General features: G+C 38.5%; 2 protein-coding genes and 1 long non-coding RNA gene across 8 annotated transcripts in view; 2 read left to right on the top strand and 1 right to left on the bottom strand.

The window, feature by feature from the left end:
• LOC116613704 (ninein-like protein) overlaps nt 1-10851 on the top strand; it is a 28825-nt gene extending 17974 nt beyond the window's left edge. For 4 of the 5 annotated variants that reach the window (XM_048730902.1, XM_048730901.1, XM_048730903.1 and 1 more), the window contains 6 exons: nt 454-2040; nt 2549-3874; nt 6038-6229; nt 7306-7476; nt 8905-9063; nt 9488-10851. In XM_048730902.1, the coding sequence (XP_048586859.1) occupies nt 454-2040; nt 2549-3874; nt 6038-6229; nt 7306-7476; nt 8905-9063; nt 9488-9691 (3639 nt within the window). In that variant the 3' untranslated portion in view covers nt 9692-10851. The remainder of the gene's footprint in view (nt 1-453; nt 2041-2548; nt 3875-6037; nt 6230-7305; nt 7477-8904; nt 9064-9487) is intronic. The other variant, XM_048730904.1, reaches the window with a different exon arrangement.
• LOC116613708 lies at nt 10844-12713 on the bottom strand. Its single transcript, XR_004294223.2, has 2 exons — nt 12236-12713; nt 10844-11544 (listed from the first exon to the last, which is right to left on the bottom strand). It is a non-coding gene; the product is annotated as an uncharacterized LOC116613708 (long non-coding RNA).
• Nucleotides 11467-27042, top strand: LOC116613705 (centromere-associated protein E). 2 transcript variants are annotated; one of them, XM_032374201.2, is made up of 11 exons: nt 11467-11561; nt 14932-15643; nt 16350-16544; nt 17259-17629; nt 18055-18213; nt 18859-21091; nt 21509-21631; nt 22011-22139; nt 23131-23526; nt 23819-23965; nt 24811-27042. In XM_032374201.2, exons 2-11 carry the CDS (start codon nt 14939-14941, stop codon nt 25015-25017), a joined length of 4665 nt encoding a protein of 1554 aa, XP_032230092.2. In that variant the 5' UTR covers nt 11467-11561; nt 14932-14938; the 3' UTR covers nt 25018-27042. The 2 variants fall into 2 exon arrangements, with proteins under 2 accessions (XP_032230092.2, XP_032230091.2); XM_032374200.2 differs by having other exon boundaries at nt 23816-23965.
• Nucleotides 27043-27918: the final 876 nt, after the last annotated feature.

Genomic DNA, 27918 nt, shown 5'->3' with positions numbered 1-27918 from the left:
AGAGAAAAACTACTGGACACTATCTAAAAGCTGTTTGATTTTCTTCTTGTGAGTAAATTCGGCGCGATGCAAACGAATTTCACATCTACATACTCTTTAAGCCTTCTATTTCGCTTTCAAGAACTGACGATTTCACGGTGTATTTTCGCTTTAAAATTAACGTGCGACTGCCCCTTTAAGGCTAACAAAGGACGAATCTATAAATACGTCCCTTAGTGAGTATAAAGCATTTATGAGAATAAGAAAGTCAGGGCGGTGATTAAAAATCCTACTCGAGGAAATCGGAGTGGAGAGAAATCTTCCTACTTCCATTGAGGAACAACTGTGCAAATAAACTGCAATCGAGACTTAATAAGAACATTGAGGTACTGTATTCGATGTAACGACAATAAGTCGGTAGGTTTTAGGTCATGTCACAGTTTTATTCAACATATCTTCGTCTTTTTCTAACAGGATCTTGAAGGCAGCTTCTCCCAGATGAAAGAAATGTTGATCAGCGAGTACGAATCCGAGAAGGCGGAGTTAGAGAACGAACACCAGGGCGAAAAGACAATGCTCGAAACGTTCTTCCACAGTCAACTTGAGGAAGCCAAAGCAAACTTCAACGAGGAGAAGGACAAATTACGGGAGAAAATTCACGTTCTTGAGGAAGAGAAAGAAGAACTGGAGCTAAAGTTTCTGAATGAGAAGTCAGCTATGGAGCAGCAATTTAGAATCGAGAAATCTGAATGGGAATTGAGCTCAAGCAGTTCTAAGGCGGAGTTCCAGAAAAATCAGCGTGACTGGAGTAATCTGAAGACTGAGTTGGAGAAAAGCCATCGCGAAAAGATTCACGAGTTGGAGTCAAGCTACAGAAAGGAAAAGTCTACACGAGAGGAGGAATTTGATAACCAGATGTGGGAGTTGAAGCAGGGTCATAGTAAAGAGGTTGCAAGCTTGAAGCAGAATTTCGAACAGCAGAAAACGGAGCTTGAGCAAATGCTTTCTCGGGAGAAGTCGGAGATGCGGGAAGCGCGTACTAGGGAGCAAAATGAGATGCAGCAAAAATTTAAAAGGGAGCTGTCTGAATTGCGGGAGACGCTCGAGAAAGATCATGTTCATAATTTAGCTGTCCAAGAAGCAGAACTTAGAAAAGAATTTTTACAGGATAGGTCAGAATCTGAGAAAAGTTTGAAGGAAGAGAAGTATAAACTAGAAGAGGAATTCCAAGCGAATGTTGCTTCAAATGAGAAAAACTTTCAGAAATGGAAGTCTGAGATAGAGGAGCATTTTATGGAAGAAAAAGCTAAACTGCTTCAAAATGCAGCTCGTGAAAAAGCTGAATTAGAACAAAAGTATTTAGATGAGATCACAGAATTAAGACAGGCTTTCCACGAAGGCGAAGCCGGTTTGCAAGGACAATTAAAGGATGACTTTTTATTACTTTTGTCCCAGCACAAAGCTGAGTTGGAGGAGAGTTACGCGAGGGAAAAGGCACAACTTGAAGAAAGTTATTTCCGAGAAAAGGAAGACTTCCAGCGTAGCGGTCTGGTCCAGGCAAGCGAAGTGAAGGAAAGTTACAATCGCGAGAAACAAGAACTGGAAGAGAGTTACAAACAGAAAATTAAGGAATTACAGAAAAACTTTGCGAAAGAGAAACAAGAAATTGAGGATGAATATGCTCACGAAAAGGAAAATATTCGAGCGGAGCTTGAGAATGAATTTTCCGAGAAAATAAAATCTGAGAATGAAGCCTTGGAAGAAACGGTAAAACATTTACAGGGTGAAATTAATTACCTGAAAGAACAAAAGAAAGAACTTGAAACTAAAGTACAGAGTCTTGAGCTGAAGTCCCTTAGTAGCAATTCTCTAGATTTTCGGGTCGCTAAAGAAAAGATAAGTGACTTAGAACAGAAGGTAAATCAACTAGAGAGAGAGAAGAGTCGGCTGCTTGAGGAAAACGCGGAATTTAAGGTGCGGATGGATGAGCTGGAATCTGAAAAGTCGGAGCTTTCTGACAGCGTGTTGAACAAGCAACGACAACTTCTAAAGGCAGAAGAGGTAAGCCTTGCTTGTATGATCATCTTCCAAATTATTTTCCACTCGGTCAAACTTTTAGTGGATTTTTATTCTGTTTTGTTAAGATACATAGTCAAACAAGCTATTTTTCTATATGTTTATTAGCTTATTTATTCTCCCATCCATTCCACACCCCTACATCCAATATCATTCTGAACATTGACAGCACAAGACAGACTTTCTTTTTGTTTAAAATTTCGTACTTGCTCTGAAACTTTATCCTTTTTAACGCTCACCGCAAGTGTGTAAATAACGTTTGAATACTTTTTATTGTCCTCGTTATGTTCCTATTGATCGGACTTCTAAAAGACACATGTTTCTCGTTTTTTTCCTTTTGGCGTTCTACCTTTCGAAGTATTGTTTTTGTAAATAAATAAAATTCTAGTTTCTTAGAATGTGCTCTACTGCGTACTCCCCCTTTGAATGTATTGTTTTTATCATCTATGAGTGCCGAGTGGATACTTGCTCACACTTGTAATGATGTTCCAAGGATATAAAAGAGCTTACCCTTAAGGATCAGGAACTTGATGTTACCGTAGAACTTCGCGGCGCTGAGAAACAACAACTAGAAGAGGAAATACTTAACCAAACGCACCAGATCACCAAGTTAACCGAGCAAGTGACCGGCCTGGAAACAGAGATCAAAGAGGTTCGGCAACAGAAGGATGAAATTAATGTCCATCTTAGTCTTAGCATCGCGGAGAAGGAACGATTAGAAGAGAAACTATTTGAGCGCGAATCCACGATTGGTGGACTCGCATCAACCAATCAAGAGCTGTCAAGCATTATGGAGAAAAATAAGGAGATTGAAGAGTTGTTGAGGACAAGGGAATCAGATAACGATCAACTACAGACAACACTTCGTGAGCACAACATCGAGTTGGAGACGGAATTGGCAGACATGGAGTTGGAGTTACAGAAATCGGCCATGAAGTGTGAGGAACTGGAGGCGTTATTAGACGTACGGGAATCTGAAAATCAAGACCTTGAAAAGAGAGTCAAAGAAAGTATATCCGAACTAGAGAAGAGCAAACACGAGGTGGATGTTTTGAGTCTTAAGGTGGAGGAACTAGAGACTTTGAGAGCAAAGGATCTTAGTGATGCCCAACTTCAGCAAGAGGCTCGACTTGTAGAGTTAGGGGAACTGCTAAACACTCGGGATATTGAGTTGAAAAATTATGAAAATTGCGTGAAAGAAAAGTCTTCTGAAATTGGACATTTGCAAGAAGAAATTTCAGGACTAAGACAGAGAATTCGCCATCTTGAAGAAGTTGAAATCAAAGAGTTGTTAGAGAACGCCCATCAACAGAGAGAAGCGTTCAATGCACTCAAGACTGAGCTTACTGGCGTGACAACCAAGCTAGAGGAAGTCGAGAAGGTGTCGGTCAAAGAACTAGAGATTGAACTGGATAGAAAAAACACTAGGAATAGAGAGTTAGAGAAGGAGCTTTCAAAGCTGAATACGAAACTTGATGCAGTCGAGGATTCACACCGTAGAGAACTTGAGCTTCGTGTCCAACAAAAAAGCGTCAGAAACACGGAACTTGAACTTGAAGTTGCCAAAATGAAAATTGAGAACAGACAGCTTGTGACCCAACTGAAGGCCAAAACATCTCACAACACTGAGCTTCAACAAGAAGTCGAAGTGTTAATGAAAAAGCTCGCGAATGTTGAAAATAATCAGGTAAAAGAGCTAAGGGACTGGGTACGAGAAAAGAACGAGCAAAACGCAAAGCTAGAACAACAGGTGGCGCAGCTGACCAAGAAAATCGCAGGCCTGGAGGAAACGCGCCGGAAACATCTCGAAGCAGAAAAGGTTTTTATTTCTCTGTACTGCACTGTTATTCTGCTTCCTGGTTGGTTGTTTTCTCGTTGATTGGCGTGTCTAACATCAGATACTGGCCCTTAAATGAACTTCGCCTTTAACTGGATCAGTAGGCTGATGTTCTAACTCTCAGGCTACACTAATATTGATGGAACTTTTAACCACTGGGATATCGGTGCTTATTCATTGAGTCCCTTCTTTCCAGTCTAAATAGCAGACAGCGTTGCTCTGTTTTTATTCTTTATGTACATATAATGTTTTTACAGTGAAACCTAGAGAAAAACTAACAAGTTTATTATACAATATTCATCCTTTTTTATTTTAAGGAATTGTCTGAGTGATTGTCTTAATGTTTTTTTTGTATGTCTTAATTATTGGACATTTATCTGGTAATAACGTCTTCTTAATTGATATAAGGTGTACATCTTGGTCGTTAAAAACTATAACGCCGTGATGATTCTTTAAAACACACGTTCATATGCAACTGAACTTCCACTGATTGTCGTACCTTCTAACTTCTTTTCACGTTTATTACCCATCCCTGTAACCAAAACAAGCTGTATGCCGTTGCTAACATTAAAAGTAAATAACCTTCTTAAGTATTAACTGCATGTTACGTAGGGCCAGATCTGATTTTTTCACTGTTTTCCTGTATTTGTGTTGTTGTATCTATTCTCTGCATTCCTTTTGTAGTGCGTGCCGCGAGGTACCCAGCCTATATAAATGCTCATCGTTACGCAAAACAATCTAAACGCTAATCTCTTGATAAAAACCTCCTTAAATTGACATGACGAACTTCGTGAATGGACAACTGACACTCGTACATCCCAGGGACTTCTCTTTCCATGATAACCTAAGGCACGACTTGGAAGAAACGTGATGACACGTGACATTGTACCTGAACACGTGACTTCCACATTGACACACAAGATACTAGACCGGCTACCTAAACACGTGACTTGGACATTGACACTCAACCAGATACTAGACCGGTTATCAGAACACGTGACTTCTGCATTGACACTTAACAAGAAACTGGACCGGTTATCTGAACTCGTGACTTTCGCATTGACTGAGATCTTTGAGTAACTTACACGGTCGGTGCCACGTTGCCCATCCGAGGAACTTAAACGGGAATAAGTTTCTTACTTAAATTACCGTATTTTGGTCTTCTTCGATACTTTCGTAAAAATAACGTTATTTGTTTCTTTTTCCTTGCATTCTCTCTGAATTTTCGTTCTTAAAGCAAGTCGTCACCTTGGTAACCCCTACTCTTGAGTACGCCTACATAAAAGCACTTGTTATGCAGCTGAACTTGAATTGACGACATTTAGAATGAAAAATCAAACAAGCAAACTGACATTATACCTTAAACCGTCAACTCCCAAGCAGTTTTGATTTACAATATCAGTAGGAGTTGGTTACTTTGAATGTTACAGATGTTAAATAAATATCGACATAAAACCATATTATGTTTTCTTTTTGAAACGGATATAATATTAGATATTAAGTACTGCATTCATCTTAACTTTTTTTGTTGTAACTTACCAATTAATGTTGATAGTATTTGCAATTGCTATGATATCAGTCTGCCAAATTCTCCTAATCTTTTTTATAATTGCATGCATTTTAAAATTTTGCTTGTAATGATTTTAATATATTCTGTTTTATACAAATGTTAGTAAAAAAAATCTAAAGCCATTTTAAATGTATTTTTAAATATGTTATGATTAAAAAACTAAGCTGTAGAATGTTTGTAGCACGCCTATATGTTTGTTATGGTTATCGCCTATTCTAACATTAATTCTTTCACCAATTTGTTCCATTGCGGTGTTTCCATGAAGACGCTCTTGTGACGCAGTTATTCCCATTTCAAAAACTCGTGTCCAGGCTCGCGCGCAGATCCATTACACAGGGAAAGGAATAAAAATAATAGAATTTAGGGTTAAATTCTAGGAGCTGGAATTACACAGTTGCAGGAGTTACAGAACCCTGATGCCGAAATATTTTCCATTTCATTACCTGCTCTATAGAGCTATTTGACACTTTATGAACATGTCACATGAGTATCTCCATGGAAATGTGTTACTATGACAACTAAAGCGTACTTCCTATACCTTAACCTTACTGTTCATGCTTTGTTCCTCGCCCCAGACCAAGAGCAGTATCGTCTCCCTGGAGAGAAAGCTTGAGGAGGTCTGTAACAAGAAGAACGTGGTTGAGAAGCTCCTTAGAGAGAAGAACGCTTCTTGCACTGATTTGCAGGAAGAGGTCTACAGACTCAAGGAGAAACTCGCCAACATGGAAAACGCGCACCAGAGGGAGATGGAAACGGAAAAACAGAGGGTGAGTAGGTGCAATGATACTGATATCTCATTATATAAAAAATAGAAATGAAGCTTCCTTACGTTCATTTAGGGATCTTGTAAAGTTATAAACAAAAACGAGAAAAAACTGCACTAGAAGGACCATCCATATGACAGTACTTGAAACGGTATAATTTAATATTCTCAGCTTTTATTCTTATATTTTGGCACTATGTTACAAAAGAATTACATGGATCATTTTTATTTTGATTTTCCATTTATTTTTTTTATTTTTTTTTTTTTGCCGGGTTGGCCCATTGCGATGACATTGCACATTTTGTGTTTTTAATAAGAAAACACGAATTAGCAGGGTTGCACCCTACAAGGTAACAAGAGAGAGTCAAATCGGACCTTTTACTTGTTTTTAGCATTTCCTCCCCCTTCCTCCCCCATTACTTCGTTTGTAGCATGTACTGATGTCACGTGACTTTGTTAGTATTTTTCCGTGTAGTGTAAATGTAGTAGCCGTGATGTATGGTGATCGTTACGTGAACGTGAAATTTGTGTGTGTCATCCGAACGGTAGGTGATCCATTTATATTATACGCAATAAAAGTAAGTAAAAATATTATTGGTAAGCTTATTTATCTGCGAGCTCTTTTTTTTTCGGAATTCTCGACCCATCAGGTCATATCACCTCATGCTTACCAAATAAATGAGAAAGAAAACGGCTTTTAAAACTCAATCCAGGTTGGGAAAACTCTGATCATCGACATAGCCCTCAGAGCCTAGGAGATTTTTCCACCATGGTGTAATTTTTTATTTGGCGTTTAATTTTTTTTTTTTTATAAATTTTGGAAAGGGCACCCTTCTTCTTCATGATTTCTTGGGTTGGTGTGAATGTGCAGTGCCTTTTCTATGTTACTCATCCGTTACGATCTGCCGTTTGTTACATTTCTTTGCATATATTTAACATTACAAGTCTTCGATGCTTACAAGAAGCTACAGTCCTAACCAAAGATGTGTCGTATATGGTCGCTCCTGGGGAGACCGCTTTCAGACACAGGGTTTCCATTAGACATTAGTCTATCTTCAATAACGTTTTTTCTTCTTCTAGGTAATGGTTGCTACCACAGAGCTCGCCACGCTCAAGTCCAGGAACCAGCGAGAGAACGCCGAGCTCAGGGACCAGCTCCACCGCGCCAACATCTCATCTGAGCGCGACCAGGCGCTCAGGGAGAAGGTGTTCAACGAGGCTAAAGCTGAAGTCATGTCTCTCAATAAGAAGGTTAGTCTGTACAACAGGCTGCGATAAGTTGTATCTAGGCCTATATATATAATTCCGGATTTTTTTTTAAGATTTTTAGAAATCAAACGGGATTTTTAGAAAAAATTCAGGATTTTAAGAAAACTATTTAGGGTTTGGGTAAAATTCCTACCAGATACTGCCAATTTTCGGTAGAGCTGTGATTCTTTCAACTAAACCGATCGTCAATAGCTTGACTATTTAGTCACTGTCATACCAAAAATACTGGTCAGCGGCTTTGGCCATATTCCCAGAATGCCTTGTTGGCTTGTTTGCTTCACTGGTAGGAGAGTCAGTATTTAGAAGTTAGTTTAGTTTGTTAAACATGTGTAAATCGTGGAAAGTTATTTCTTTCGATGCGGATAATGCTGAATTGCGCAGTTATACATAAACAATAAATAAAAAAAAACACAACATAAAGATATATTTCTTATAATTAAGGGAGGAATGGCATATTTATGGAAGAAAAAATAAGAAAATTCGGTTTTTAGGGATTTTGAGGGGAGAAATAATGGATAATTTTAGACCGTTTTTCGGGAGTTATGTATATAGGCCTAGTTTTATCCTGCTTTATCCAAATCTAGAAGACATATGATTTAAAGGAACGTCGAAATATCTGGCTAAAACACTGTTTTATGTATTATTTACCAATTCTGATCGGAAAAATTCGCAAAAGCTTCATAAATCAGGCGATTGAAATGAATGCTTACTCGCACTTGGTAATTTGCTAGTATAACAATATAGCGGCCTGCAGACCCTTAAAACTGCCTTTGCCAGCCTTCATTCTGTCATCCCAGCAAAGTACTTAGGGTAAGAAAAATCCATTTCCATCGGCTGTACGCGGAAGCCAATATATGATTAAATTTGGTAAATAAAGTATTCAATTTCGATTTAAGGTGGTTATTTCGAGATTTTAGCAGATTATGTGCCTTCAACTATTAATCGAGAACAAAAACACATATGTTGATTACTGGAATTTTTTTCCTTTTGCCGTTGGCAGTTATTTGTATAGACTATTTGTAACGCTTCAAACTCAAGTCGCTACATCCTGATGTTCTGCTCTTTTTTTCGCATCGTCAGTACTTTCCCCTATACACACCGCTATTTGGCCTCCTCTGCTCGCCGTCTTGAATATTCTGGAACATTCCTTTGATGATGGATTAATTTATGTACAATTCGTCCAATTCTCTATGTTGTTTCTTTTCCTTTTCTCTTTAATTCTCCTCTCTTTTTCTACTCTCTCCTTCTCCTCTTTCTCAGCCTCTTATTCAAGAAAACATCACTGCGACTGAGGTTTTTTATGCTAACCAATATGATGTCACAGTAAGTCTCTTGCTTGTTTGTACACGTATCTGTCATCTGCCGTCTTAAACCATTGCAGGTTTTGTAACCATATTTGTACTCTTGCAGTTGGAAGAGAAAAGCCGCCGACTACGCGAGTTAGAAAGCGCGGGTGGCCTGTGGGAGGGGCGCATCCGGGAACTCGAGAAGCAAAAGCAGGAGCTCACGCATCAGTTGATGAAAACTCGGGAAGCACTGGATGAGCACGTGGCGAGACTGAGCAAAGAGGTAATTCTTACTATTATAATATATGCTATTGTATGAGCACAGACTCAGGAAAGAGGTAATTCTCCCAACTGTCATAATATATGCTAATGTTTGAGTGGTAAGGTAAGCTGGATGTTTAATGATTAATGATTAAAGAGATTTGTTCAGCCGCCATTTCGTCATCCTAGCAAATGCATAGTGTAAGAAAGCATCCGTTCCAATCGTTTGATTTGGGAAAGCTATTGTATTCGTTTGAGTTTGTTAAATGAAGTATTTAACTTTGTCTAAGATGGAAATTTTGAGATTTCTTTTTAGAATTTGTCTTTCAATAACATTAAAAAAGGTGTGGCTGGCCACGGCTCTTTAACGAGCATATACCCACCAAGTGACCTCGCGAGATTTAGAATGCACAACATGAACACGTGTTGTTTCCTTGTGGTTCCAGCTTCAGCAGAAGGATACCAAGTGCCTGAGGTCAGACACACTGGTGACAGAACTATACATCGAGAACGCCAAGCTGATGAAGGCGCTAGCGCAGACCGAGGCGAGCGAGAAGAAAGCCGAAAAGAGCAACAGGCAACTCATGGAGCAGAAGCGAGCACTACAACGAGTCATCTCGAAACTGTGCGGCGCTAATGCTATAGCATAGATAATGACAGGAATACGTTAAGTGCTTATAACAGGTCTGCGACCGAAAGTAACTATGGGTGTGGACTGGTGTTTTCTCTGACTGAAGGACATTTATACCCATAGTACCTTGCGGTTTTGGAACTAGCGTTTGTTTACCATTTAATCGGAAAATCTGGGATGAGATCCCAGTTTTTCGGAGTGCGATAATGGTAAGAAAAAGGTTCCTATATTCCAGAATTGCTTCTGTACCCAGAAATTATACTTTGTGGTCCTGGGGCATAGTGGCTGATGGGGGCCTCGGTCAAATATTATATGGATAACTGCAAATGGTACACGATTTTCCGGAATTTCTGGTATCCCCGGTGAAAGTGGACTACCCCTGTACCATTTAGAAAATAACCAGAGGTACCGGAATTCCCGATTAAATCGTAAACAACCAACATTTCCCTTTGTAACGATAAATCAGCGCGTGTGATAAAGACAATGCGAACACTGATATATAAACAAGAGCCATAACAAGGGATAATTTCACCTCCCTTGATCCATCTTGGGTTGTAGGCTGACTTATTTTACGAAAATCCCAATGTCATTCTGTGTCTTTGTTCGCAGAATGCTCAAAATCGAAATAAGCTCTCAAGGAACTAAAAAATACAGTTTTCTTTATATTTTTCTCGAAAACATACGTGTTCTTATCAAATTTATCGCAGTGTTTATTGTGGAACGTTGAATTAAAAGAATCAAATTTGTATTGTACATTAGTAGATATTGTAGTAAGAATTTGAACATAAGAAATATCAATTTACAGAATATTCTATTTTTATACATACTAACGAAACTGCGTGATCCATTTGAGCGCCAAGAGTGACTTGCAATTGTAACCACTTATTTATGATAGCAGTTCCAAATATCTCTTACCTTTCCTTAAGAGCATTTTCAACGAAAAACAAAAACAAGTTTAAGCATATTGTCGTTGCCGAATTATTGTAAAATGAATTTAAGATTTGTTTGTCACATCTTAAATGTTTTCAGTAAAACATGTTCTTTATCTAGCATTGTCATACCATGACTTAATGTGAATTCCCGCAAGAACTTTTTTATCCAATGTTCATTACAACTGATGTAGATATTATATTACAAGAGTATTATGTAAGATGGAAATAAATAAACAGTGTACGTCGATCTTTTCTTTATTCTCGAGATTCCTTTGGGTTATGAATTGTGGAGATGGAGGACGAAGACTCATAATATTCTTTCCTTTTTTGCATACAATAAAAATATTCCTGAAGCCAACGTTATTCATCTCCTAAAAGTCTTTCAAGATAGCAAGTGTCTGCCATACATTACCTCCACCACTAGGTACTGAGGTTACAATAAGTCTGGCAATCAAATATCAGACTTCAATTGTGGTTTGATGTTTTGAAGTATTTATGTAAAATGAATATAGACAGCAACACAAGAGTAGTTGATCAAATTCTTTAAATATAGTATTCCAACCATGACTTGGAAAGCTATTGGCAATAATGGTGGTTTCAGTGGTTCCTGGCCGAACCCGAATCATCTAAAGCTGTTAGTCATGATAGCCATCGCGACCATTAAAGTATCACATTTTACAGTAAAGTGGAGAAAAATTGCAGAAACTTGCTTCAATGGAACTTTCTTTTGGGCTGAGAGTCTAAATACTCATCACAAATTTCGAAAATCTTAGAGAGTTCCAAAATATGCAAACCACCAAACCGGATTGAGACTGGGTGAATAATTTGCGGTTATCCCGTATGTGAAAGTACCCGTATGTTATGTTTGATGGGGAACTTCTGCGGAGTACGGATCCGGACTGTCAGTTGAGAAACGAAGCCTTCGCCAGCTAGAGCAAGTCTGCAGAGAAAAGAAAGGTAGGAAATTACTTTAAAACTGTATATATTTTTTTATTAAAATTCAGAAATGACCTGATTATTATGAAGATTTCTATTGCCAATTGTGGATGTGAAAATCCTATTTCATCCTTTATTCAATTTTGAGACTTACAGAAAATCAAATGCGATGTAAAGGTTTCCTATTCAATTCCCATTAAACTGTTTTTTATTACGCAGTAGGAGATTGTACTGAGTTTAGATGTACGCTGTTAAATCTGTGTAAATAGGAAAAATGTAAACATACAAAATCTCAGAGATTTAAAAAGGGTTCCATTGCACTGTTGTTAGCGACAATATTGTTAGTTAGTCTTCTGCTTAAAAACATATTGGATTTTTGAAACTTGTAAATTGTGGACAGCAGAGAGATAGAAACCTAATAAAAGTTGTACAACAGATATCCTTTCCATAGTGACAGCGCGTTTATCAGTAAAATTTAAATTGGAAAAAGACATTAAACATCAAATTTTCCACTCAATTTATAAATATACGAATTCAATTATTCTCAAATTCACGTAGAGATTATAGTTATTATCATGCTTATTCCAATATTGGTCCATTTATTATTCTTATTCTAATAAATCCTTGCGTTTTACTTGAAAAAGTGTTTGTTGAGTTGATATTTTTGACATTTCCGAATGTGGGATTTACTTTACCTCAATTGAACATTTGAGTCTTCTTGACATTGGCATGGTTTCGGCCTAGAATAAACCTCTATCAAACGAAGGAATTTTACCAAAAACACTGCGCGAGGCTTTGTGAAAACTCCTTGCAAGTGGTTGCACAATAGATCATTCAAAAGCAATCATTCTTGTTTTCCTATACGAGAAACATAATCAGCCAACGTTTTAGCCGTTATAGGTTTTGTTAACTCGATACGTTTGATACAACTTCTAGCAGATGTCCAATAGTCTTACTTTTGACTAGTTCCAAAACCGGGAATTTCAAATCGCAGAGTACATTTGATATAAAACCAACCAAACTTCACAAACCAATTGTGTGCTAAATCAAACCCACGCATTAACCAAGCTAACTAATCTAGCAGGTGCCAATCAGTGGTTTTTTATGGTTATGGGTGCTTTATAAGCCATCAAATAATAATGATTTCAGTTTTTATATAATTAATAGTTTGCAGAAAGCCTAAGTTAGTAGACGAATTGCTGGTAAAAAGTCCATTATGCCGATGGAAAGACGGAGGACGCTTAAATACAATACAAAAGCTTGTGAATTCTTCATAGTATTTGTGAACTGTTTGCCTGAAAACCGAGGCTTGCACTGTATTTATATGAGTTCTTGGTGCCTATGTCTAGCGGGCAATGTGGAATTTCAAACCGGCCCGTTAGGCTAAGTTCAAACGTCGTATTATCCATGAACGGTATTCAATGCAAATACATGTAAATGAATTAAATCGATTGCTTTATCTTCATTTGCATGCATTTGCATTTAATACGCCTCGTGGAGAATACGACGTTTGAACTTAGCCTTAGAGTTGTAAGTAACACATCCCAGACAGGTTATTCCAGGTGTCTATAGACATACCTATGTATATAAACAATTAAAATAAACTACTGAACATGTATAATATAGGCGGGCACTAAGATAAACTATTCAATGTCTAATATCGGCGGGCACTAAGATAAACTATTCAATGTCTAATATCGGCGGGCACTAAGATAAACTATTCAATGTCTAATATAGGCGGGCACTAAGATAAACTACTCAATGTCTAATATAGGCGGGCACTAAGATAAACTACTCAATGTCTACTATCGGCGGCACTAAGATAAACTACTCAATGTCTAATATCGGCGGCACTAAGATAAACTACTCAATGTCTAATATCGGCGGGCACTAAGATAAACTACTCAATGTTTAATATCGGCGGGCACTAAGATAAACTACTCAATGTCTAATATCGGCGGGCACTAAGATAAACTACTCAATGTCTAATATAGGCGGCACTAAGATAAACTACTCAATGTCTAATATAGGCGGGCACTAAGATAAACTACTCAATGTCTAATATAGGCGGGCACTAAGATAAACTACTCAATGTCTAATATAGGCGGGCACTAAGATAAACTACTCAATGTCTAATATCGGCGGGCATTAAGATAAACTACTCAATGTCTAATATCGGCGGCACTAAGATAAACTACTCAATGTCTAATATAGGCGGGCACTAAGAAAAACTACTCAATGTCTAATATAGGCGGCACTAAGATAAACTACTCAATGTCTAATATAGGCGGCACTAAGATAAACTACTCAATGTCTAATATCGGCGGCACTAAGATAAACTACTCAATGTCTAATATCGGCGGCACTAAGATAAACTACTCAATGTCTAATATCGGCGGGCACTAAGATAAACTACTCAATGTCTAATATAGGCGGGCACTAAGATAAACTACTCAATGTCTAATATCGGCGGGCACTAAGATAAACTACTCAATGTCTAATATAGGCGGCACTAAGATAAACTACTCAATGTCTAATATAGGCGGGCACTAAGATAAACTACTCAATGTCTAATATAGGCGGGCACTAAGATAAACTACTCAATGTCTAATATAGGCGGGCACTAAGATAAACTACTCAATGTCTAATATCGGCGGGCATTAAGATAAACTACTCAATGTCTAATATCGGCGGCACTAAGAAAAACTACTCAATGTCTAATATAGGCGGGCACTAAGAAAAACTACTCAATGGCTAATATAGGCGGGCACTAAGAAAAACTACTCAATGTCTAATATCGGCGGCACTAAGAAAAACTACTCAATGTCTAATATAGGCGGCACTAAGAAAAACTACTCAATGTTTAATATCGGCGGCACTAAGATAAACTACTCAATGTCTAATATCGGCGGCACTAAGATAAACTACTCAATGTCTAATAAAGGCGGGCACTAAGATAAACTACTCAATGTCTAATATAGGCGGCACTAAGATAAACTACTCAATGTTTAATATCGGCGGGCATTATGATTATTTTAGTAAAAAAAAATTCATCCAAATTTATTCCTCGTTTTGGCATTAGTACAACTTTGCCAAAGAAGGCATTTTGCTTGGTTGTTCAGAAGCAATTACAGAGTCTAATTAAACAGGTAATTGCCATCTCCTGTGCTCCTGTACTCGGGTGGATATTTTTACATCATTTGTATATCTTACATCATGTACTTTATTGACAGAGAAAACTCTGAAATTCATTTGGTGGACTGATTCATAGAATGCTAGAAACACTTTTGCCCATTTTATTATTGTCTCTTGAAGAAAATGTATAAATGAAGTCTTGTGTAAGCCTTATTTCATCGTGCACCATAAAAATGGAATGATATCGTTTTTACAGATGACATATGCCACTTGAGTCGTTCTTGAAAAACATCCGAATCAAAATGAGTTCAAGGAAATCTCGCAGCCAGGCCTCTTCAATCCCCATAAGACAGGCATCAAGTGCGCAGGCGCGAAAATCCTCGTCCAAGTCTTCCGAGAGAAGCCTAGTAACTAGTCAAAGTTCAATGGAGGTTAGCTCGGGTCAAGATAACAGAGAGGTTGTCGAGGAGACCATTCGTGGCTACACTGAGTCGGTGTATACTTCAAGTCCACACTCAGGAAAAAGGTACAAAACCGAGAAAACCTCACAGCAATCTGTGGGAAATGTTCGCGGCAGAAGCTCAAGACAATCAGGCAGGAATGCGGATTCAAACAAGGCGCCTGCGCAGTCGTCTATAATCTACGAGTCCGTGACAAGTATCCCGGATGAAGGCATGATGATAATTTCAGAAGAGAATCTTCCTTTAGAGCAGGAGGATGGATACAATAATGGCTCAACGCAGACCAGAAGAGATGGAGTTTCGTCGTCAAGTTCTCGGAAGTCTGCACAAAGTTCTGAGAATAGAGGCGGTGTCGTGGTGGAGAGGGCGCTCGAAACCGTCTCGTCCAATAACCGAGGCCACCGAGAGAGCACTGAGTCGGTGCACGGAAGCATTAAGGACAGCGGTTATGCCGATTCCAACCAGGATCTTCTCAGTCAGGATAGCGGCTCGGAAGGCTACTCGGAGGTATGTCGGGTGTTTTTCGGTGAAAAGTCGGGGATATTACGGGGTAAGGTCAATGTGCAGAAATATTCGAGAAGGTTAGGGTTAGGGTTAATATGGATGTTAGTTGACGAAAGAATGCAGTAAAGATATTGTTTCTAAGGGTGTTTTTGCATTTTTTTTTTATTTTTGTGGGAGGAATTTTCTGCATAAAGGATCGCGACGATAGACCTCCAAGATACTCGGGTATTTCTTTGGTTCGGAAAGACTTGATATTTAGATAGCTGATGATCGACTCTGCCAAATTTTCGTCTTTAATAAGACTTCTTCAGGGCAGACTCTGCCCTGAAGTCTGCCCTGAAGAAGTCTTATTAAAGACGAAAATTTGGCAGAGTCGATTTCCAGTTTTTGGTGTATTGTATTCATTGTTCTGGTACGAGATCGCGACAGTTTGGGCTTTTTGATTCTATTAGATAGCTGATGAGATGTTGATCTTGGGTAGAGTTGATACAAGTGTAACTTTGCAACTGAATTGGATAACAGGGATTTGGTTGGGAAGCCATTTATGGCTACATATCAAACGGAAAGTTACATAAAATATAACTCCAAATCTAAGGCACAACAAAAAGCAGATGCCAGCTGTGGTACCAATGAGCTACGACATCTTTTACTTGTGGGAATTTTAACCAGACTTTTGTGGGGAATTTTACTAATTATTGTATTTTACCAGACCAAGATGATAAAAAGCGTGAGTTTTGAGGCGCTAGACAGCAACAAGGCCTGGCAGCACAGCCAACATGAACTAGAGTTCGACATGGCCGAGGAAGACGAAGAGATCCTTAAGGAAGAGCTTCTTCGAATCTTTGATCGGGAACGTTCCACGTTAGAACACTACTACAAACACAAGATGGCGGACTATGTGCAGGTACTTAAAGGGTCACATTCAGCCTAGCCGTGGTGCATTTCTTTGGAATGCATTTCTTCAAAGTCTTACTATATTCTTTATTTTCATTCTTCTTCATGACACAAAAATACTATGTGAAGAAAGCTATGATAAAGCTATTTGCTTTTCATGATTTGAAAATGAATTAATGATGAATGAATCTTTCATATCGACACAACTTTATTAACCATTTCTACTATTTCCGCGAAAAGGACCGTAACTAATCATCCATTCCAATATAAATTCCGTTTCATTTCTTTTAACATCTAGTATAGGAGCTTTCAAGCGGTTCTTGGATTTGCGTTATTACTGTGTGGCAAATTAACTGTAACATTATTAGGGACTTACAAGAAATCCAATCTGGAATGGATTCTGTCTGACATTTTTTTAGCCGCAACGTGTAAACTCCAAGTTTCACGGTCTAGCGGGGACGGAAACTTGTGCACTGAAAACAAAACTATCCGTTCGCTATGTCAAAAAATGGTTCTGGGCTACTTTATACTTTTTTAGCGCTTAGCATGAAGGCATTTATTGGGTCTTTTTTTCCTACCTTCGCCGTTGTAATTGCTTTAATCTCTTACGTCTTACATGACGGCCAAGAAAGACGCCAGAAAAGAATAGAGGCTAAAGGGACTGAGCCTGCCTTAGGTCAGAACACCAGAGAGCGAATCTAAAAAAAATTATTGTGACTCACAGGCTCACAGACGACGACAGTTTGAAGTGGAGGAACAGGCCCGAGTAGAGAGAGGCGAACTAGAACACGAACTGGCACACGAGAAGGCCGAGATGCAGAAATGCTTTGCCGAGGAGATTGCGAAGCTTACCCGAACATTCAACGACGAGCGAGCTGAGCTTGAAGCGTACTATAAGGAACAGATTAAGAGCATCCGTAGTCAGTACGAAAAGGATCAGAAGGACTGGGACGAGCGTCTAGTGAAGGAGAGGGTGGAAATCAGGGGGCGAGTTGAGGAGGAGTTCCAGGCGAAGATGAGGGCGGAGTTATCTGACAGCAAGTATCACGCGAAGAGGACGATCTCTGACATGGAGGAGAAACACACGAGGGAGAGGTAAACATTGCATTAAAATACGATATACGATATTTTGATGGCTTGATTTTTGCTAGTGATTAGTACAAGATGTGCTCAGTAGTGATTGAAATCCGCTTAAAACAGGGTGAATTTTAAACCATCCTACATCCTAAAATTGGCTGATGTTTTTTTATAGTATTAAATAATATAGGGAAAGTTAAAAAATGATGTAAAAAAATGATAAAATTTTGTAATTTTCAAAACAAACAAAGCGTTGCCACGCAGTGGAATCTACGGACTTTAACAATGGAGTATATCTATGTTTAATTTACAAGACAAGATAGGTATGCTGTGACAAATAATACGCGCGGATTTTGATTGGTGAAAATACTTAACCAGTGCTCCTGTCTATAGGCAATTTTATTTTCGTCTTTTTTATCCATTTTTATTTTCATTTTCTTTAGGTCAGAAATAGAGAAGAAACATAGGGTTGAGTTGGAAGAAATCGAGATACGCATGCAAAAACTCACATCTGAGTTTCAGACCCTGACAAGGGAGAAGGAGGAGTGGAAGGGCCAAGTACAGGTCCTTCAGGAACGCCTGAATAAAGAGACGGAGTACAGGTAAAACTATTAGTCACAGAAGAAAAGTGCCAGATTGAATATATTAAAATGATGTGTTAATATTTTGTGTTTCATTAATAATTAAATATTCATAGAATAAAAAAACAACTGTTGCAGCGTTTATTGTTTTTAAAATATTTTAAACTTAAAGGATAAAGAAACTTTTAAACTCAATCCACACAATAGCAAGTCTGTTTCTTATAAAACTGTATAAGGATTAGTTGAATGATATGATAAGCCTGGTTATTTGCTTTGAATGGATTATGGCAAATCCTTACATAAAAGTACGCATGATATCACAAGACTTATGAGTTCGTTTCCCGCCATTTATATACCGAACATGTATTATATATTTCACGAAATATTTCCCTATCATTATAAATGCTAGTAGTCTTATACTTAGCGGTGGTGTAATAAGATACGATCTTGAAATATATACATTAACTGGTGGCCTTTTTTAATTGTCTAATGTATTCGTAAACAAAGCGTCTTTTTATATTAAACTTGACATTCACGCCAATTTCAATGGCTTTCCAAATTTAAAAGCGTCACCTTTTACGGAAAAATAACTATAAATGTGTTACCTCTAGCATTAATGTCTGAGGAAATACCCGTGAGATCATTCAGGGTGTATTTTGTTTCCAGATCTGAGGTGGAGAGACTCCTAGACCAGGAGAAGCTGAATGTCACTAACATCGAGATGGTAAAGAGAAAAGAGACCGAAGAGCTGAAGAGTGAGTTGGAAAACGCGAGGGTCGAGCTGGATGATCGCAACAAGAGCACGTTGGAATTCAAGAAAATGGAAGAAGACCTGAGAGTGAAAGGAAAGGATGGACTTAGCGGGCATCTGCGAGAGGAGTTTGAAAAAATTATGAATGAGCACAAACGAAAACTTGACCAAGACTATGAACAGGAGAAGGAGAATCTACGACTCAATGTGGAATCACAGAGGAAGAAAATTGAGGAGGACATAAAATACGAGAGACAAAAACTTAAAGAGGAAAATGATCGAGAAAGAGACGAGATAAGTAGAGAGAAGAAGGAGGTTGATAATGAAAAGTATCGGGTTTCTAAAGTGAAAGAAGCGGTTGGCTCCTCTTATCATACCGGTCACAGTGCTTCCTATGGAGAGCATAGGCCAAGGGATAGTAGCAGAAATAAAGATGGAAACTCATACTCTAGGGATAACGCAGGTCAATCTGACATTGGAAATGATAGACCTTCTATCGACAAGAGAAGGAACGATGACCAAGGTATCAAGGAAGAGCATATATTAGCTTGGGACTCCAACTTCATGGATTACCCACAAGAAGGGAATCGTTATGGAAGAGATGATAGAGAAGATGCAATGATCCATGAGAATATCTCCTACATCAATGCTAGTCGCACAGGAGATGAGGGTCAACAAAGAAGGGACGATAAGAGAGATGGAAGAATGGATGGACGAAAGTCATACCCAGAAGAGCATCATGCTACAGACAGAAGAGACGAGCAACGGTACGGCAATAGTAATGACTCACGTAGAGATGAGAAATTTACTTATCAGAGAAGAGATGGAAGACAAGGGGAGTACAGGAACGCCGATGCAAGGACGGGTACATCCTATGGACCGTACGAGAGCCAAAGATCATCGGACATCAATCGGAATGTGACAAACGAATCCCGAAGAGATTATTCGGTTACTACCGAGTCCAAGCAGTATTATGTCAATGCGGAAAATGAGGAAACATTGCGATCTGAGATCAACGAGTTGAGGAGGGAGAACGAGGGGCTGAAGGCGAAGATAGAGGCTATGGAGGAGAATATCAATCTTCACAAGACGTACAAAACAGAGGCTAAGGATGAGATTGCGAGACTACAAAAGGCTACAAATGACTTAAAGGAAGAGCTTGAAGCCCAAGGCAAGGCGAAGTACGACCTTGAAGCAGCAAAAGAAAAGACTCAAAAATTGGAATCAAACCTGAAAGACAACAATGACAAAATCAAAGAACTCGAGAAGAAACTTCAAGATGTGACGAGTAAGCTAAAAGATGCAGAGTCAAAGGCGAGCGATGAAGAAAAACGAGCGTTAGAGCTAAAGAATAAGCTTGATATTAGCAACAAAAAGAGTACGAAATATGAGGGGGTGGAGGAGGGTGAGAATAGCGTCGCTAGACCCCAGAGGGTTTCAGCGGGTAGTGCAATACGTCACTCTACACCAAGGTACCAAAATCAGGACAAGACAGCGATTAAGGAAGAGTCGCTTTACGAGACAAATGCCGATAGCTACACTTACAGTGAGCCTGAGCGCAAAGCCCCTGTCAGCGATTACTCCATGAAGGTGGGCCCAGAGCAAGGTTACACTGGGCATCGCGCTGATTTTGCCGAAAGACGCACCTACGAAACAAAGCAAGACCCCCACGGAAGCCAAGGTGACAAGCATCATAAAACATCGTATGAACGCTATGACTCCTTTGATGTTCAAAAGCCTCAGCCATCTGATGACTTTAACTCATCAAGGTACTTTGATACTCACCCCAGCTACAAGCAAGAGTACCCTGTTGAGACCACCTTACCACGTTGTACCCAACAGAAAACGGATTACAAGACAGGCTCAAAGTCAACTCAACTTGGAAGATCTTCTCATTATTCTACTCGCCCGGATGCAGCTAACAAGGGTAACTCAGGTTTTTCCAGGTACAACAGTCTAGACACAGGTCTTGATAGAATCGGTGGACGGGAATCAAAGACTGATGGGTTGACTACGAGTGATAGGTTTAGTGCTTATGGGCCGGTGCTGAGTGGCTCACACACTCTAGAACTAAAGAAGAACAAGAAGCTTGATTGGAAGCATGGAAGCGAAGCTCGGCAACTTGACCTCATGGCGGCTGAAAAGAAGGTGATGGGAATTTTCAATTATTCCCTGAAAGTTTCTTTATATTTAAATTATTGTTTTAGTTTCCATCTTAAATTTCTTTCTTATACTTTTTCCCTTTTGTGTAGCGTATTTGTCCTCTTATTTTCTCTTTTTTGTCATCTTTTAATCCTTTTACCTCTTCTTGTTGTCCTATACTTCTTCTTTTCATTTCATCATTATCTTCTTCTTCTTTGTTTATTCTTTTCATTCAACTTTTGTTGTTCTCATTCACTGAGTTTTCGTTTCTTCTCGAAACATTAAAGAAATGACTCGAAATACAAGGTTATGATAAAAAAATAATATAAAACTTCTAAATTTTGTTATATCAATTGTATTTTTGCATGGTCTATCTAAATAGTTATGTTTAGCAAATTTCACTAACTGGGGACTGTTTCGCAGTCAAAATACGAGAAGACGCTTAACGAGAGGAACAAACTACTACAGCTAATCAAGGAACTTCAGCAGCGCGTAAGAGAGCTTGAAGCAAAGAACTCAAGAACTTCCACAGAACGCGCTCTTGGGGTAAGTAATTGGTCATGAAAAGGAAAGGAATTAAGAAAAAAGCCTTAGGCATAATACATGATCCCTATAGATTAATTCCTTCAACAGAGGATGAAAAAATCGCCTATTTCATTTTCCATTTATCCTGCAATAACAGACAGGGAAATGTTCATGAAATTGAATGTCTCCAGCGTTCGTATCAATAAAAAAAAGTTATAGTCTTTACTGCCAGCTATACCAGTCATTTTCTAAGCGTTTAACATCTGATTAACATTTTAATTATGATCATTTTATAAGTAATTAAAAAATAATACATTCATTATTATACTACTGTATATAATAAATAGTTTCTGCTAAATGCCTTATTTCATATCAAACTCTGTTGTGCTTGCTCATTAAGGGTTTTTCCTCGATAACTGGAGCCTCGCGCAGTAGTCATATGACACACGACAAGTCAGCTCTTGCGAAACTGATCCACGAGCTTCAGGTCAAGATGAGGGAGTTGCTGGATGCTTTGCAACAGGAGAAGGTGAGAGATGTTGGTGTTGCTGGATGCTTTGCAACAGGAAAAGGTAAGAGATGAGGAAGTTGCTTTACGCTTTGCAACAGGAGAAGGTAAGAAATGTAGGAGTTGCTTGACGCTTTGCAACAGGGGAAGTTAAGAGATGAAGGAGTTGCTAGACGCTTTGCAACAGAAAAAGGTAAGAGATGATGGAGTTGTATGACTATTTGCAACCTAAGAAGATAAGATATGAAGGAGTTGATGGATGCTTTGCAACAGGAGAAGGTAAGGGATGAAGAAGTTGTTGACGATTTGCAACATGAGAATGCAAGATATGAGGGAGTTGTTTGATGCTTTGCAACAGGATAAGGTAAGGGATGAAGAAATTGTTGACGATTTGCAACATGAGAAGGCAAGATATGAGGGAGTTGCTCGATGCTTTGCAACACGATAAGGTAAGGGATGAAGAAGTTGTTGACGATTTGAAACATGAGAAGGCAAGATATGAGGGAGTTGCTTAATGCTTTGCAACAGGATAAGGTAAGGGATGAAGAAGTTGTTGACGATTTGCAACATGAGAAGGCAAGATATGAGGGAGTTGCTTGATGCTTTGCAACAGGATAAGGTAAGGGATGAAGAAGTTGTTGACGATTTGCAACATGAGAAGGCAAGATATGAGGGAGTTGCTTGATGCTTTGCAACAGGATAAGGTAAGGGATGAAGAAGTTGTTGACGATTTGCAACATGAGAAGGTAAGAGATGAAGGAGTTGCTTGACGCTTTGAAACAGGGGAAGTTAAGAGATGAAGGAGTTGCTTCACATTTTGCAAAAGGGGAAGTTAAGAGATGAAGAGTTACTTGACGCTTTGCAACAGGAAAAGGTAAGAGGAGTTGTTCGAGACTTTTACATTTTATCTTTCCTTTTTTCTGATCCTAACAGACTAACACGCTAGTATATCGCTCATTTATAATCTCTAAATTTCAGTTGAAACTTAAGTAAATATTTGCTGTCTTACCAGACCTCGTCACTAGAAGCAGAATTTACGACTGGCAACAAGTCCCAGTACGTACAAGGCATCGAGGGCATGCAGCACCGACTGCAACACACGGATAATGTCATAAATGGCTCCCATGGCAATATCGACGCCGACGTCCTAAGAAAAATTGAGAAAGAGATCAGCGCCATTGGCAGCTTTGTAAGGAGTCACATGACTGCTGATGAGGGCCAGCTAACGAACAGAGCAATGCTGTCAAACCAGTTTGAGCAGTTCGAGAACAGGGATGAGCAGTTTGACAAGTCTAGCGATGAGACGGTGAAGATGCTGCATTTGCAGATGGAAAAGCAGGAGTTGGAAATGAAGCTTTCGATGGCGAAGGAAGCAATGAGCGAATACGTGCTCAAGCTCAACGATAAGGTCCGCAATTTTGCGTGATTATTATCTTTGGAAATGTTTCACATGTTTTTTTCCCTAATACACCAATCAGCTATATTGTTTTTTGACCAGGCAGCTTCTGAAAGGCCTTAAACTTATCATTGGAAGTCTGTTACAAAATGTAATATCGACCCTTCAGCTAAACTGTGTCTGTCCCCCATACACTCACACCATACAGAAAATATTCTCACATAAAAAGGGGTATCCTCTTTGGAGTAAGACTTATCTTTTAGTGTATCTGATGTACGCTTTCCCTCCCCCTCTCTATCAGCAGATTGATGACCTGCGTGCGGACGCTTCAATGGGCAGCGGTATATCTGATGCGACACTACGAGAGCTGTATGAGCGGAACTCTAAGCTAAAGCAGACTTTGGAGTCGTTAGAACAGGGCCAGATGAGGTCGCTTCACCAAAATGAGCAGGTCAGTATCCTACTTATTGAAGTGAAGTCAGTCAGAGTATCCTACTTATTGAGTTGAGGTCAGTCAGAATATCCTACTTATTGAGGTGAAGTCAGTCAGAGTATCCTACTTATTGAGGTGAGTTCAGTCAGAGAATCCTACTTATTGAGGTGGGGTCAGTCAGAGTATCCTACTTATTGTAGTGAAGTCAGTCAGAGTATCCTACTTATTGAGGTGAAGTCAGTCAGAGTATCCTACTTATTGAGGTGAAGTCAGTCAGAGTATCCTACTTATTGAGGTGAAGTCAGTCAGTATCCCACTTTTAAGTTATCAACTATAGCTTCGATCAACCACAGCATAGCTAGCCAAATGATCTGTAATTTAAATGATAGTTGACTCATAGTTGATTCGACAGTCGTCCAATATAGCCAGCAAGGGGAACGTCTATTGTTAATATCGGTTTCATCCTGTTTGCTCCAGGCTAATGTAAAATTGTCTTGTCCGATTTAGCATCCATCAGTAACTTGGGTGTAGAACAATATATGCGAGATAGTTGTTAACATTTTAATCAATACAATCAAATCAAATTCAATTAAATCAAATACAATCTAATCAAATGCAATCAAATCAAATGCAATCAAATCAAATACAATCAAATCAAATACAATCAAGTCAAATACAATCAAATCAAATGCAATCAAATCTAAGGCAATCAAATCGAGTACAATAAAATCAAATGCAATCAAATCAAACACAACATAATGTTGCCTCTCAAGCAATGGAGCTTCTTGTATGTGAAGCAGTAGACTTAAAGCATAAAAGTAAAAATACATAATAATCGTTCATTATCTCCTTTTTATTGACAGCTGCGCAAACAGACTTCTGATATGCAAAACCTGATTGGACAATTGACGGAGGATATGAAGGGATGCTCACCTCGGCATCACGTGAGAGGGGCAACCAATGGCGACGGATGTTACACCATGACGTCACATTTCCAATACAATACCCTGGGTTCCGAGTCACGTGATGGGTTTTTATCACGTGATGAGTCCCTAAGAGACTTAACCTAGTAAACTATTGTCACTCTGATTAATTAGAAGCTGCATCTAATAATCCGGCGATTAGATTACTATATCCAAATCCACCATGCACATTTTATAGATAAAAAAATAATTATTTGAAGCATTTGTGTCCATCGGAGGGCATTACATAAAATAGATCTTCTTGGATGCCTGTTTTGAAACTCCCATAAAAAATGAAATAAACACAAGCCACAGTCCCTATGTCCGTTTAAGGTAATTCCCTTGAAATAGGTCCACTACCCAGAATTTTTTAAAACTTGCAAAAACGATATTGAAGTCTTTAGAAAATTAAGTTCTGTTTGTCGAGTTGACAAAATCTGATCTCCCAAACAATAACCCGTAGTAGCTAACGTTCAAAACAAATCACATTTTAAGAGATCGCACTAAAAGACACTGTTTTCGCCACTATTTATACGGTAAAAAACGCCATTTTGAAGTATTTCTACGGCTTTTAATATATCATTTTTTCGTGTATATTTAACTATTTGAGCAAAAAAAAAATGGCGGTAACCGACTTTTTTCTATCAAAGCAATGTTAAGTAAAGAACGCACGCCTTTTGCTTTTTATTATTTTCTTGTACAACTTGGTAAAGGTAAATTTGACACCACTGTTTGTTTTTGTGCTTTTTGCAAAACCTGTATCAATAGTTCTTAAATTTTATTTTTTGCAAAAAAAAAAATTCCATAAATCGCATTCTAAGACGGCTAAAATGGCCCTTTGCTGTTTCCCGTGACCTGTTGACCGTGAATTCACGCCAAATCTTTGACTTTTCTAGCGTATTAATTTGAGGCGAGAACTCGAGCTTGTCGGGCGTAACCCCGCGACCGGTTTTAGGATATCGCCTTCAAATTTTCGGGATCTGATAGATAATTATGCCATGTCATAAAGTGTGTGAGGAATTTTCGACTGAAGCTTGCTTCAATGGCACTTTTCGTGCCCAAATTTCGCCAGAAATGAGAGTTCCAACTTCTTCTGATTCGTGATATTTTGTTGACAGTGTCAAATAACAAAAAGTCCTCACACAATTTGGTAGATTATCTATCTGTCATTGAGATGCAATTACGTGCAAGTGCATGTGCAATAAAGCGAAGGTGGATTACGCTCTAGAGTAAACTCCGTACTTTTGAGTTTAAGGCCTCAAAATTTAAACACGGAATTAGCTATTGCAAAAATAAAACTTGGAGGAGATAACTCAATCTATTATCTTTTATTTGATATATAGTTTGTACATGTAGTGAAAATTGCGGCGCGACAATAGTTTTTTCGCGGACACGTCGTTTACCGAGAAAATCCGTACAAACAGGGCGCGTCACTATGCGCAGAAGGGGCGCGCAGTGCAATTCAAGGGAATTACCTTAACAATGTCGACCAACAACACTCCTTTGTTTTGTTTATCATTAAAATGTCAAAGGTCTATTCGCAAGAAAACTTCAAAATACCAATCTAGGAATGAAGTCTGGTATGGTATTGACGATAAAATATCTTGGTTACTCGCTTGTATTAGCCGATGGAAATGGATGCTTTGTGTGACTACGCATTATACGGGAGCATAAAATGGCGGTGTGATTGGCAATCTTTAAATGGTTAGTTATGGTTCTTATTGATTTAACAACTTTTGTATGTTTTCTATCCTATAAGAATTTTAGTAAATAGTAGAATGTAAAATAGAATGTAGAATATTTCTACAAATATCCATAATCGAATGATTAGGTGCAATTTTAATATTTCCAAAAATATTTATTTGTAGTATATCACTATAGATTTCCAAAGCATGATTATTAATGTATTCTACTGGATTGTTACTTATATTCAAATAAAACGTTGCAAATAAATTACTTATCTGAATTACCGTGTAGGCACTGCATTTGGCAGTAAGGAAGCTATTTTAGAGGGACCATCTCAAAGGAAGAGTTACTTGTTTAACAAAAAAATTTGCAAGGGAGAAGTACTCGATGACATTAGTAGACTGTGTAAGTTCTGTTTAAATCAAATAAATGGTTGTAGCGTGAAAATAAGCACGTGATGGGTATTTGTCGAAAAAATCGGCGATTTGTTGGTGTTTTTGACTCGTAAATTCAACCGGTCAGCTAAAAAACAATGAAGAATCTTCAAAATTATATGATCCCACCTGTCTCGGTAGGTTTCCTCGATTATATGATTTTCTTTTGAATTCTTTTCAGGTTTTTATTTGTTTTCTCAGATAGTTGCTGATGCGATAACACATACCCTTGCATCAAAGTGGATTCTATGAATCGCGAATAGCAGCCCTGAACGCATAGTGTACATCTAAGGCAGAGTTTACACTACGCGTGCAAGCAGAGATAACTTCAAATTTCAGGGAGAGGTGTCAGCTAATAACCTCTTCAAAACACCATCCCCGCTCACCAATTTCTACATTTTATATGTTCCGGGAAAAATGTACATATATTACAAAAGAAGTTGACTGAGCAAAGACTGATAAAGGCTAAGAAACCAGCACCAGGAGAAAAACGTCGCGAGACAACCCGAAAGATAACGGGAAAAAAACGGTAATGAAAAAGCGGTAATCAACATCTTCAGCCATTTTAAAGCTCAACGCCGGGTAAGAATGGTGTGTGAATAGTAATCATTTTAGTTTTTTTATCTTAACGATAATTACATTAAAAGATACATTTACTTCAAATAATTTCACAAATTATGACTTGCCATATTGCCATATGCATAGAAAGTCATAAAACCTTATTCGAATAAAATTCGAATAAAATTTAAATGCATAACATTGTATATTATGCATAGCTTGCATAGTTTGTCTTTGGATACCAAAACAATAACACCAGGAGAATCGGGGCTAGCAGAAAAATGTCTTTTTAAAACCAATCAATACTCGTTCCGCGTTAATTTAACCAAAA

This window comes from Nematostella vectensis, chromosome 8 (assembly GCF_932526225.1).
Source record: "Nematostella vectensis chromosome 8, jaNemVect1.1, whole genome shotgun sequence".
Lineage (NCBI taxonomy): Eukaryota > Metazoa > Cnidaria > Anthozoa > Actiniaria > Edwardsiidae > Nematostella > Nematostella vectensis.
This window is presented reverse-complemented; position numbering and strand designations above follow the sequence as displayed.

What these genes read in the sequence shown, in the direction of transcription:
- LOC116613705 (XM_032374200.2), top strand. Translation starts at nt 14,939, where the DNA reads ATGCCACTTGAGTCGTTCTTGAAAAACATCCGAATCAAAATGAGTTCA. An exon ending in AGATGGCGGACTATGTGCAG is followed by an intron (nt 16,545 to 17,258) that starts GTACTTAAAGGG and finishes TGTGACTCACAG; the next exon opens with GCTCACAGACGACGACAGTT. An exon ending in TGCTCAAGCTCAACGATAAG is followed by an intron (nt 23,527 to 23,815) that starts GTCCGCAATTTT and finishes CCTCTCTATCAG; the next exon opens with CAGATTGATGACCTGCGTGC.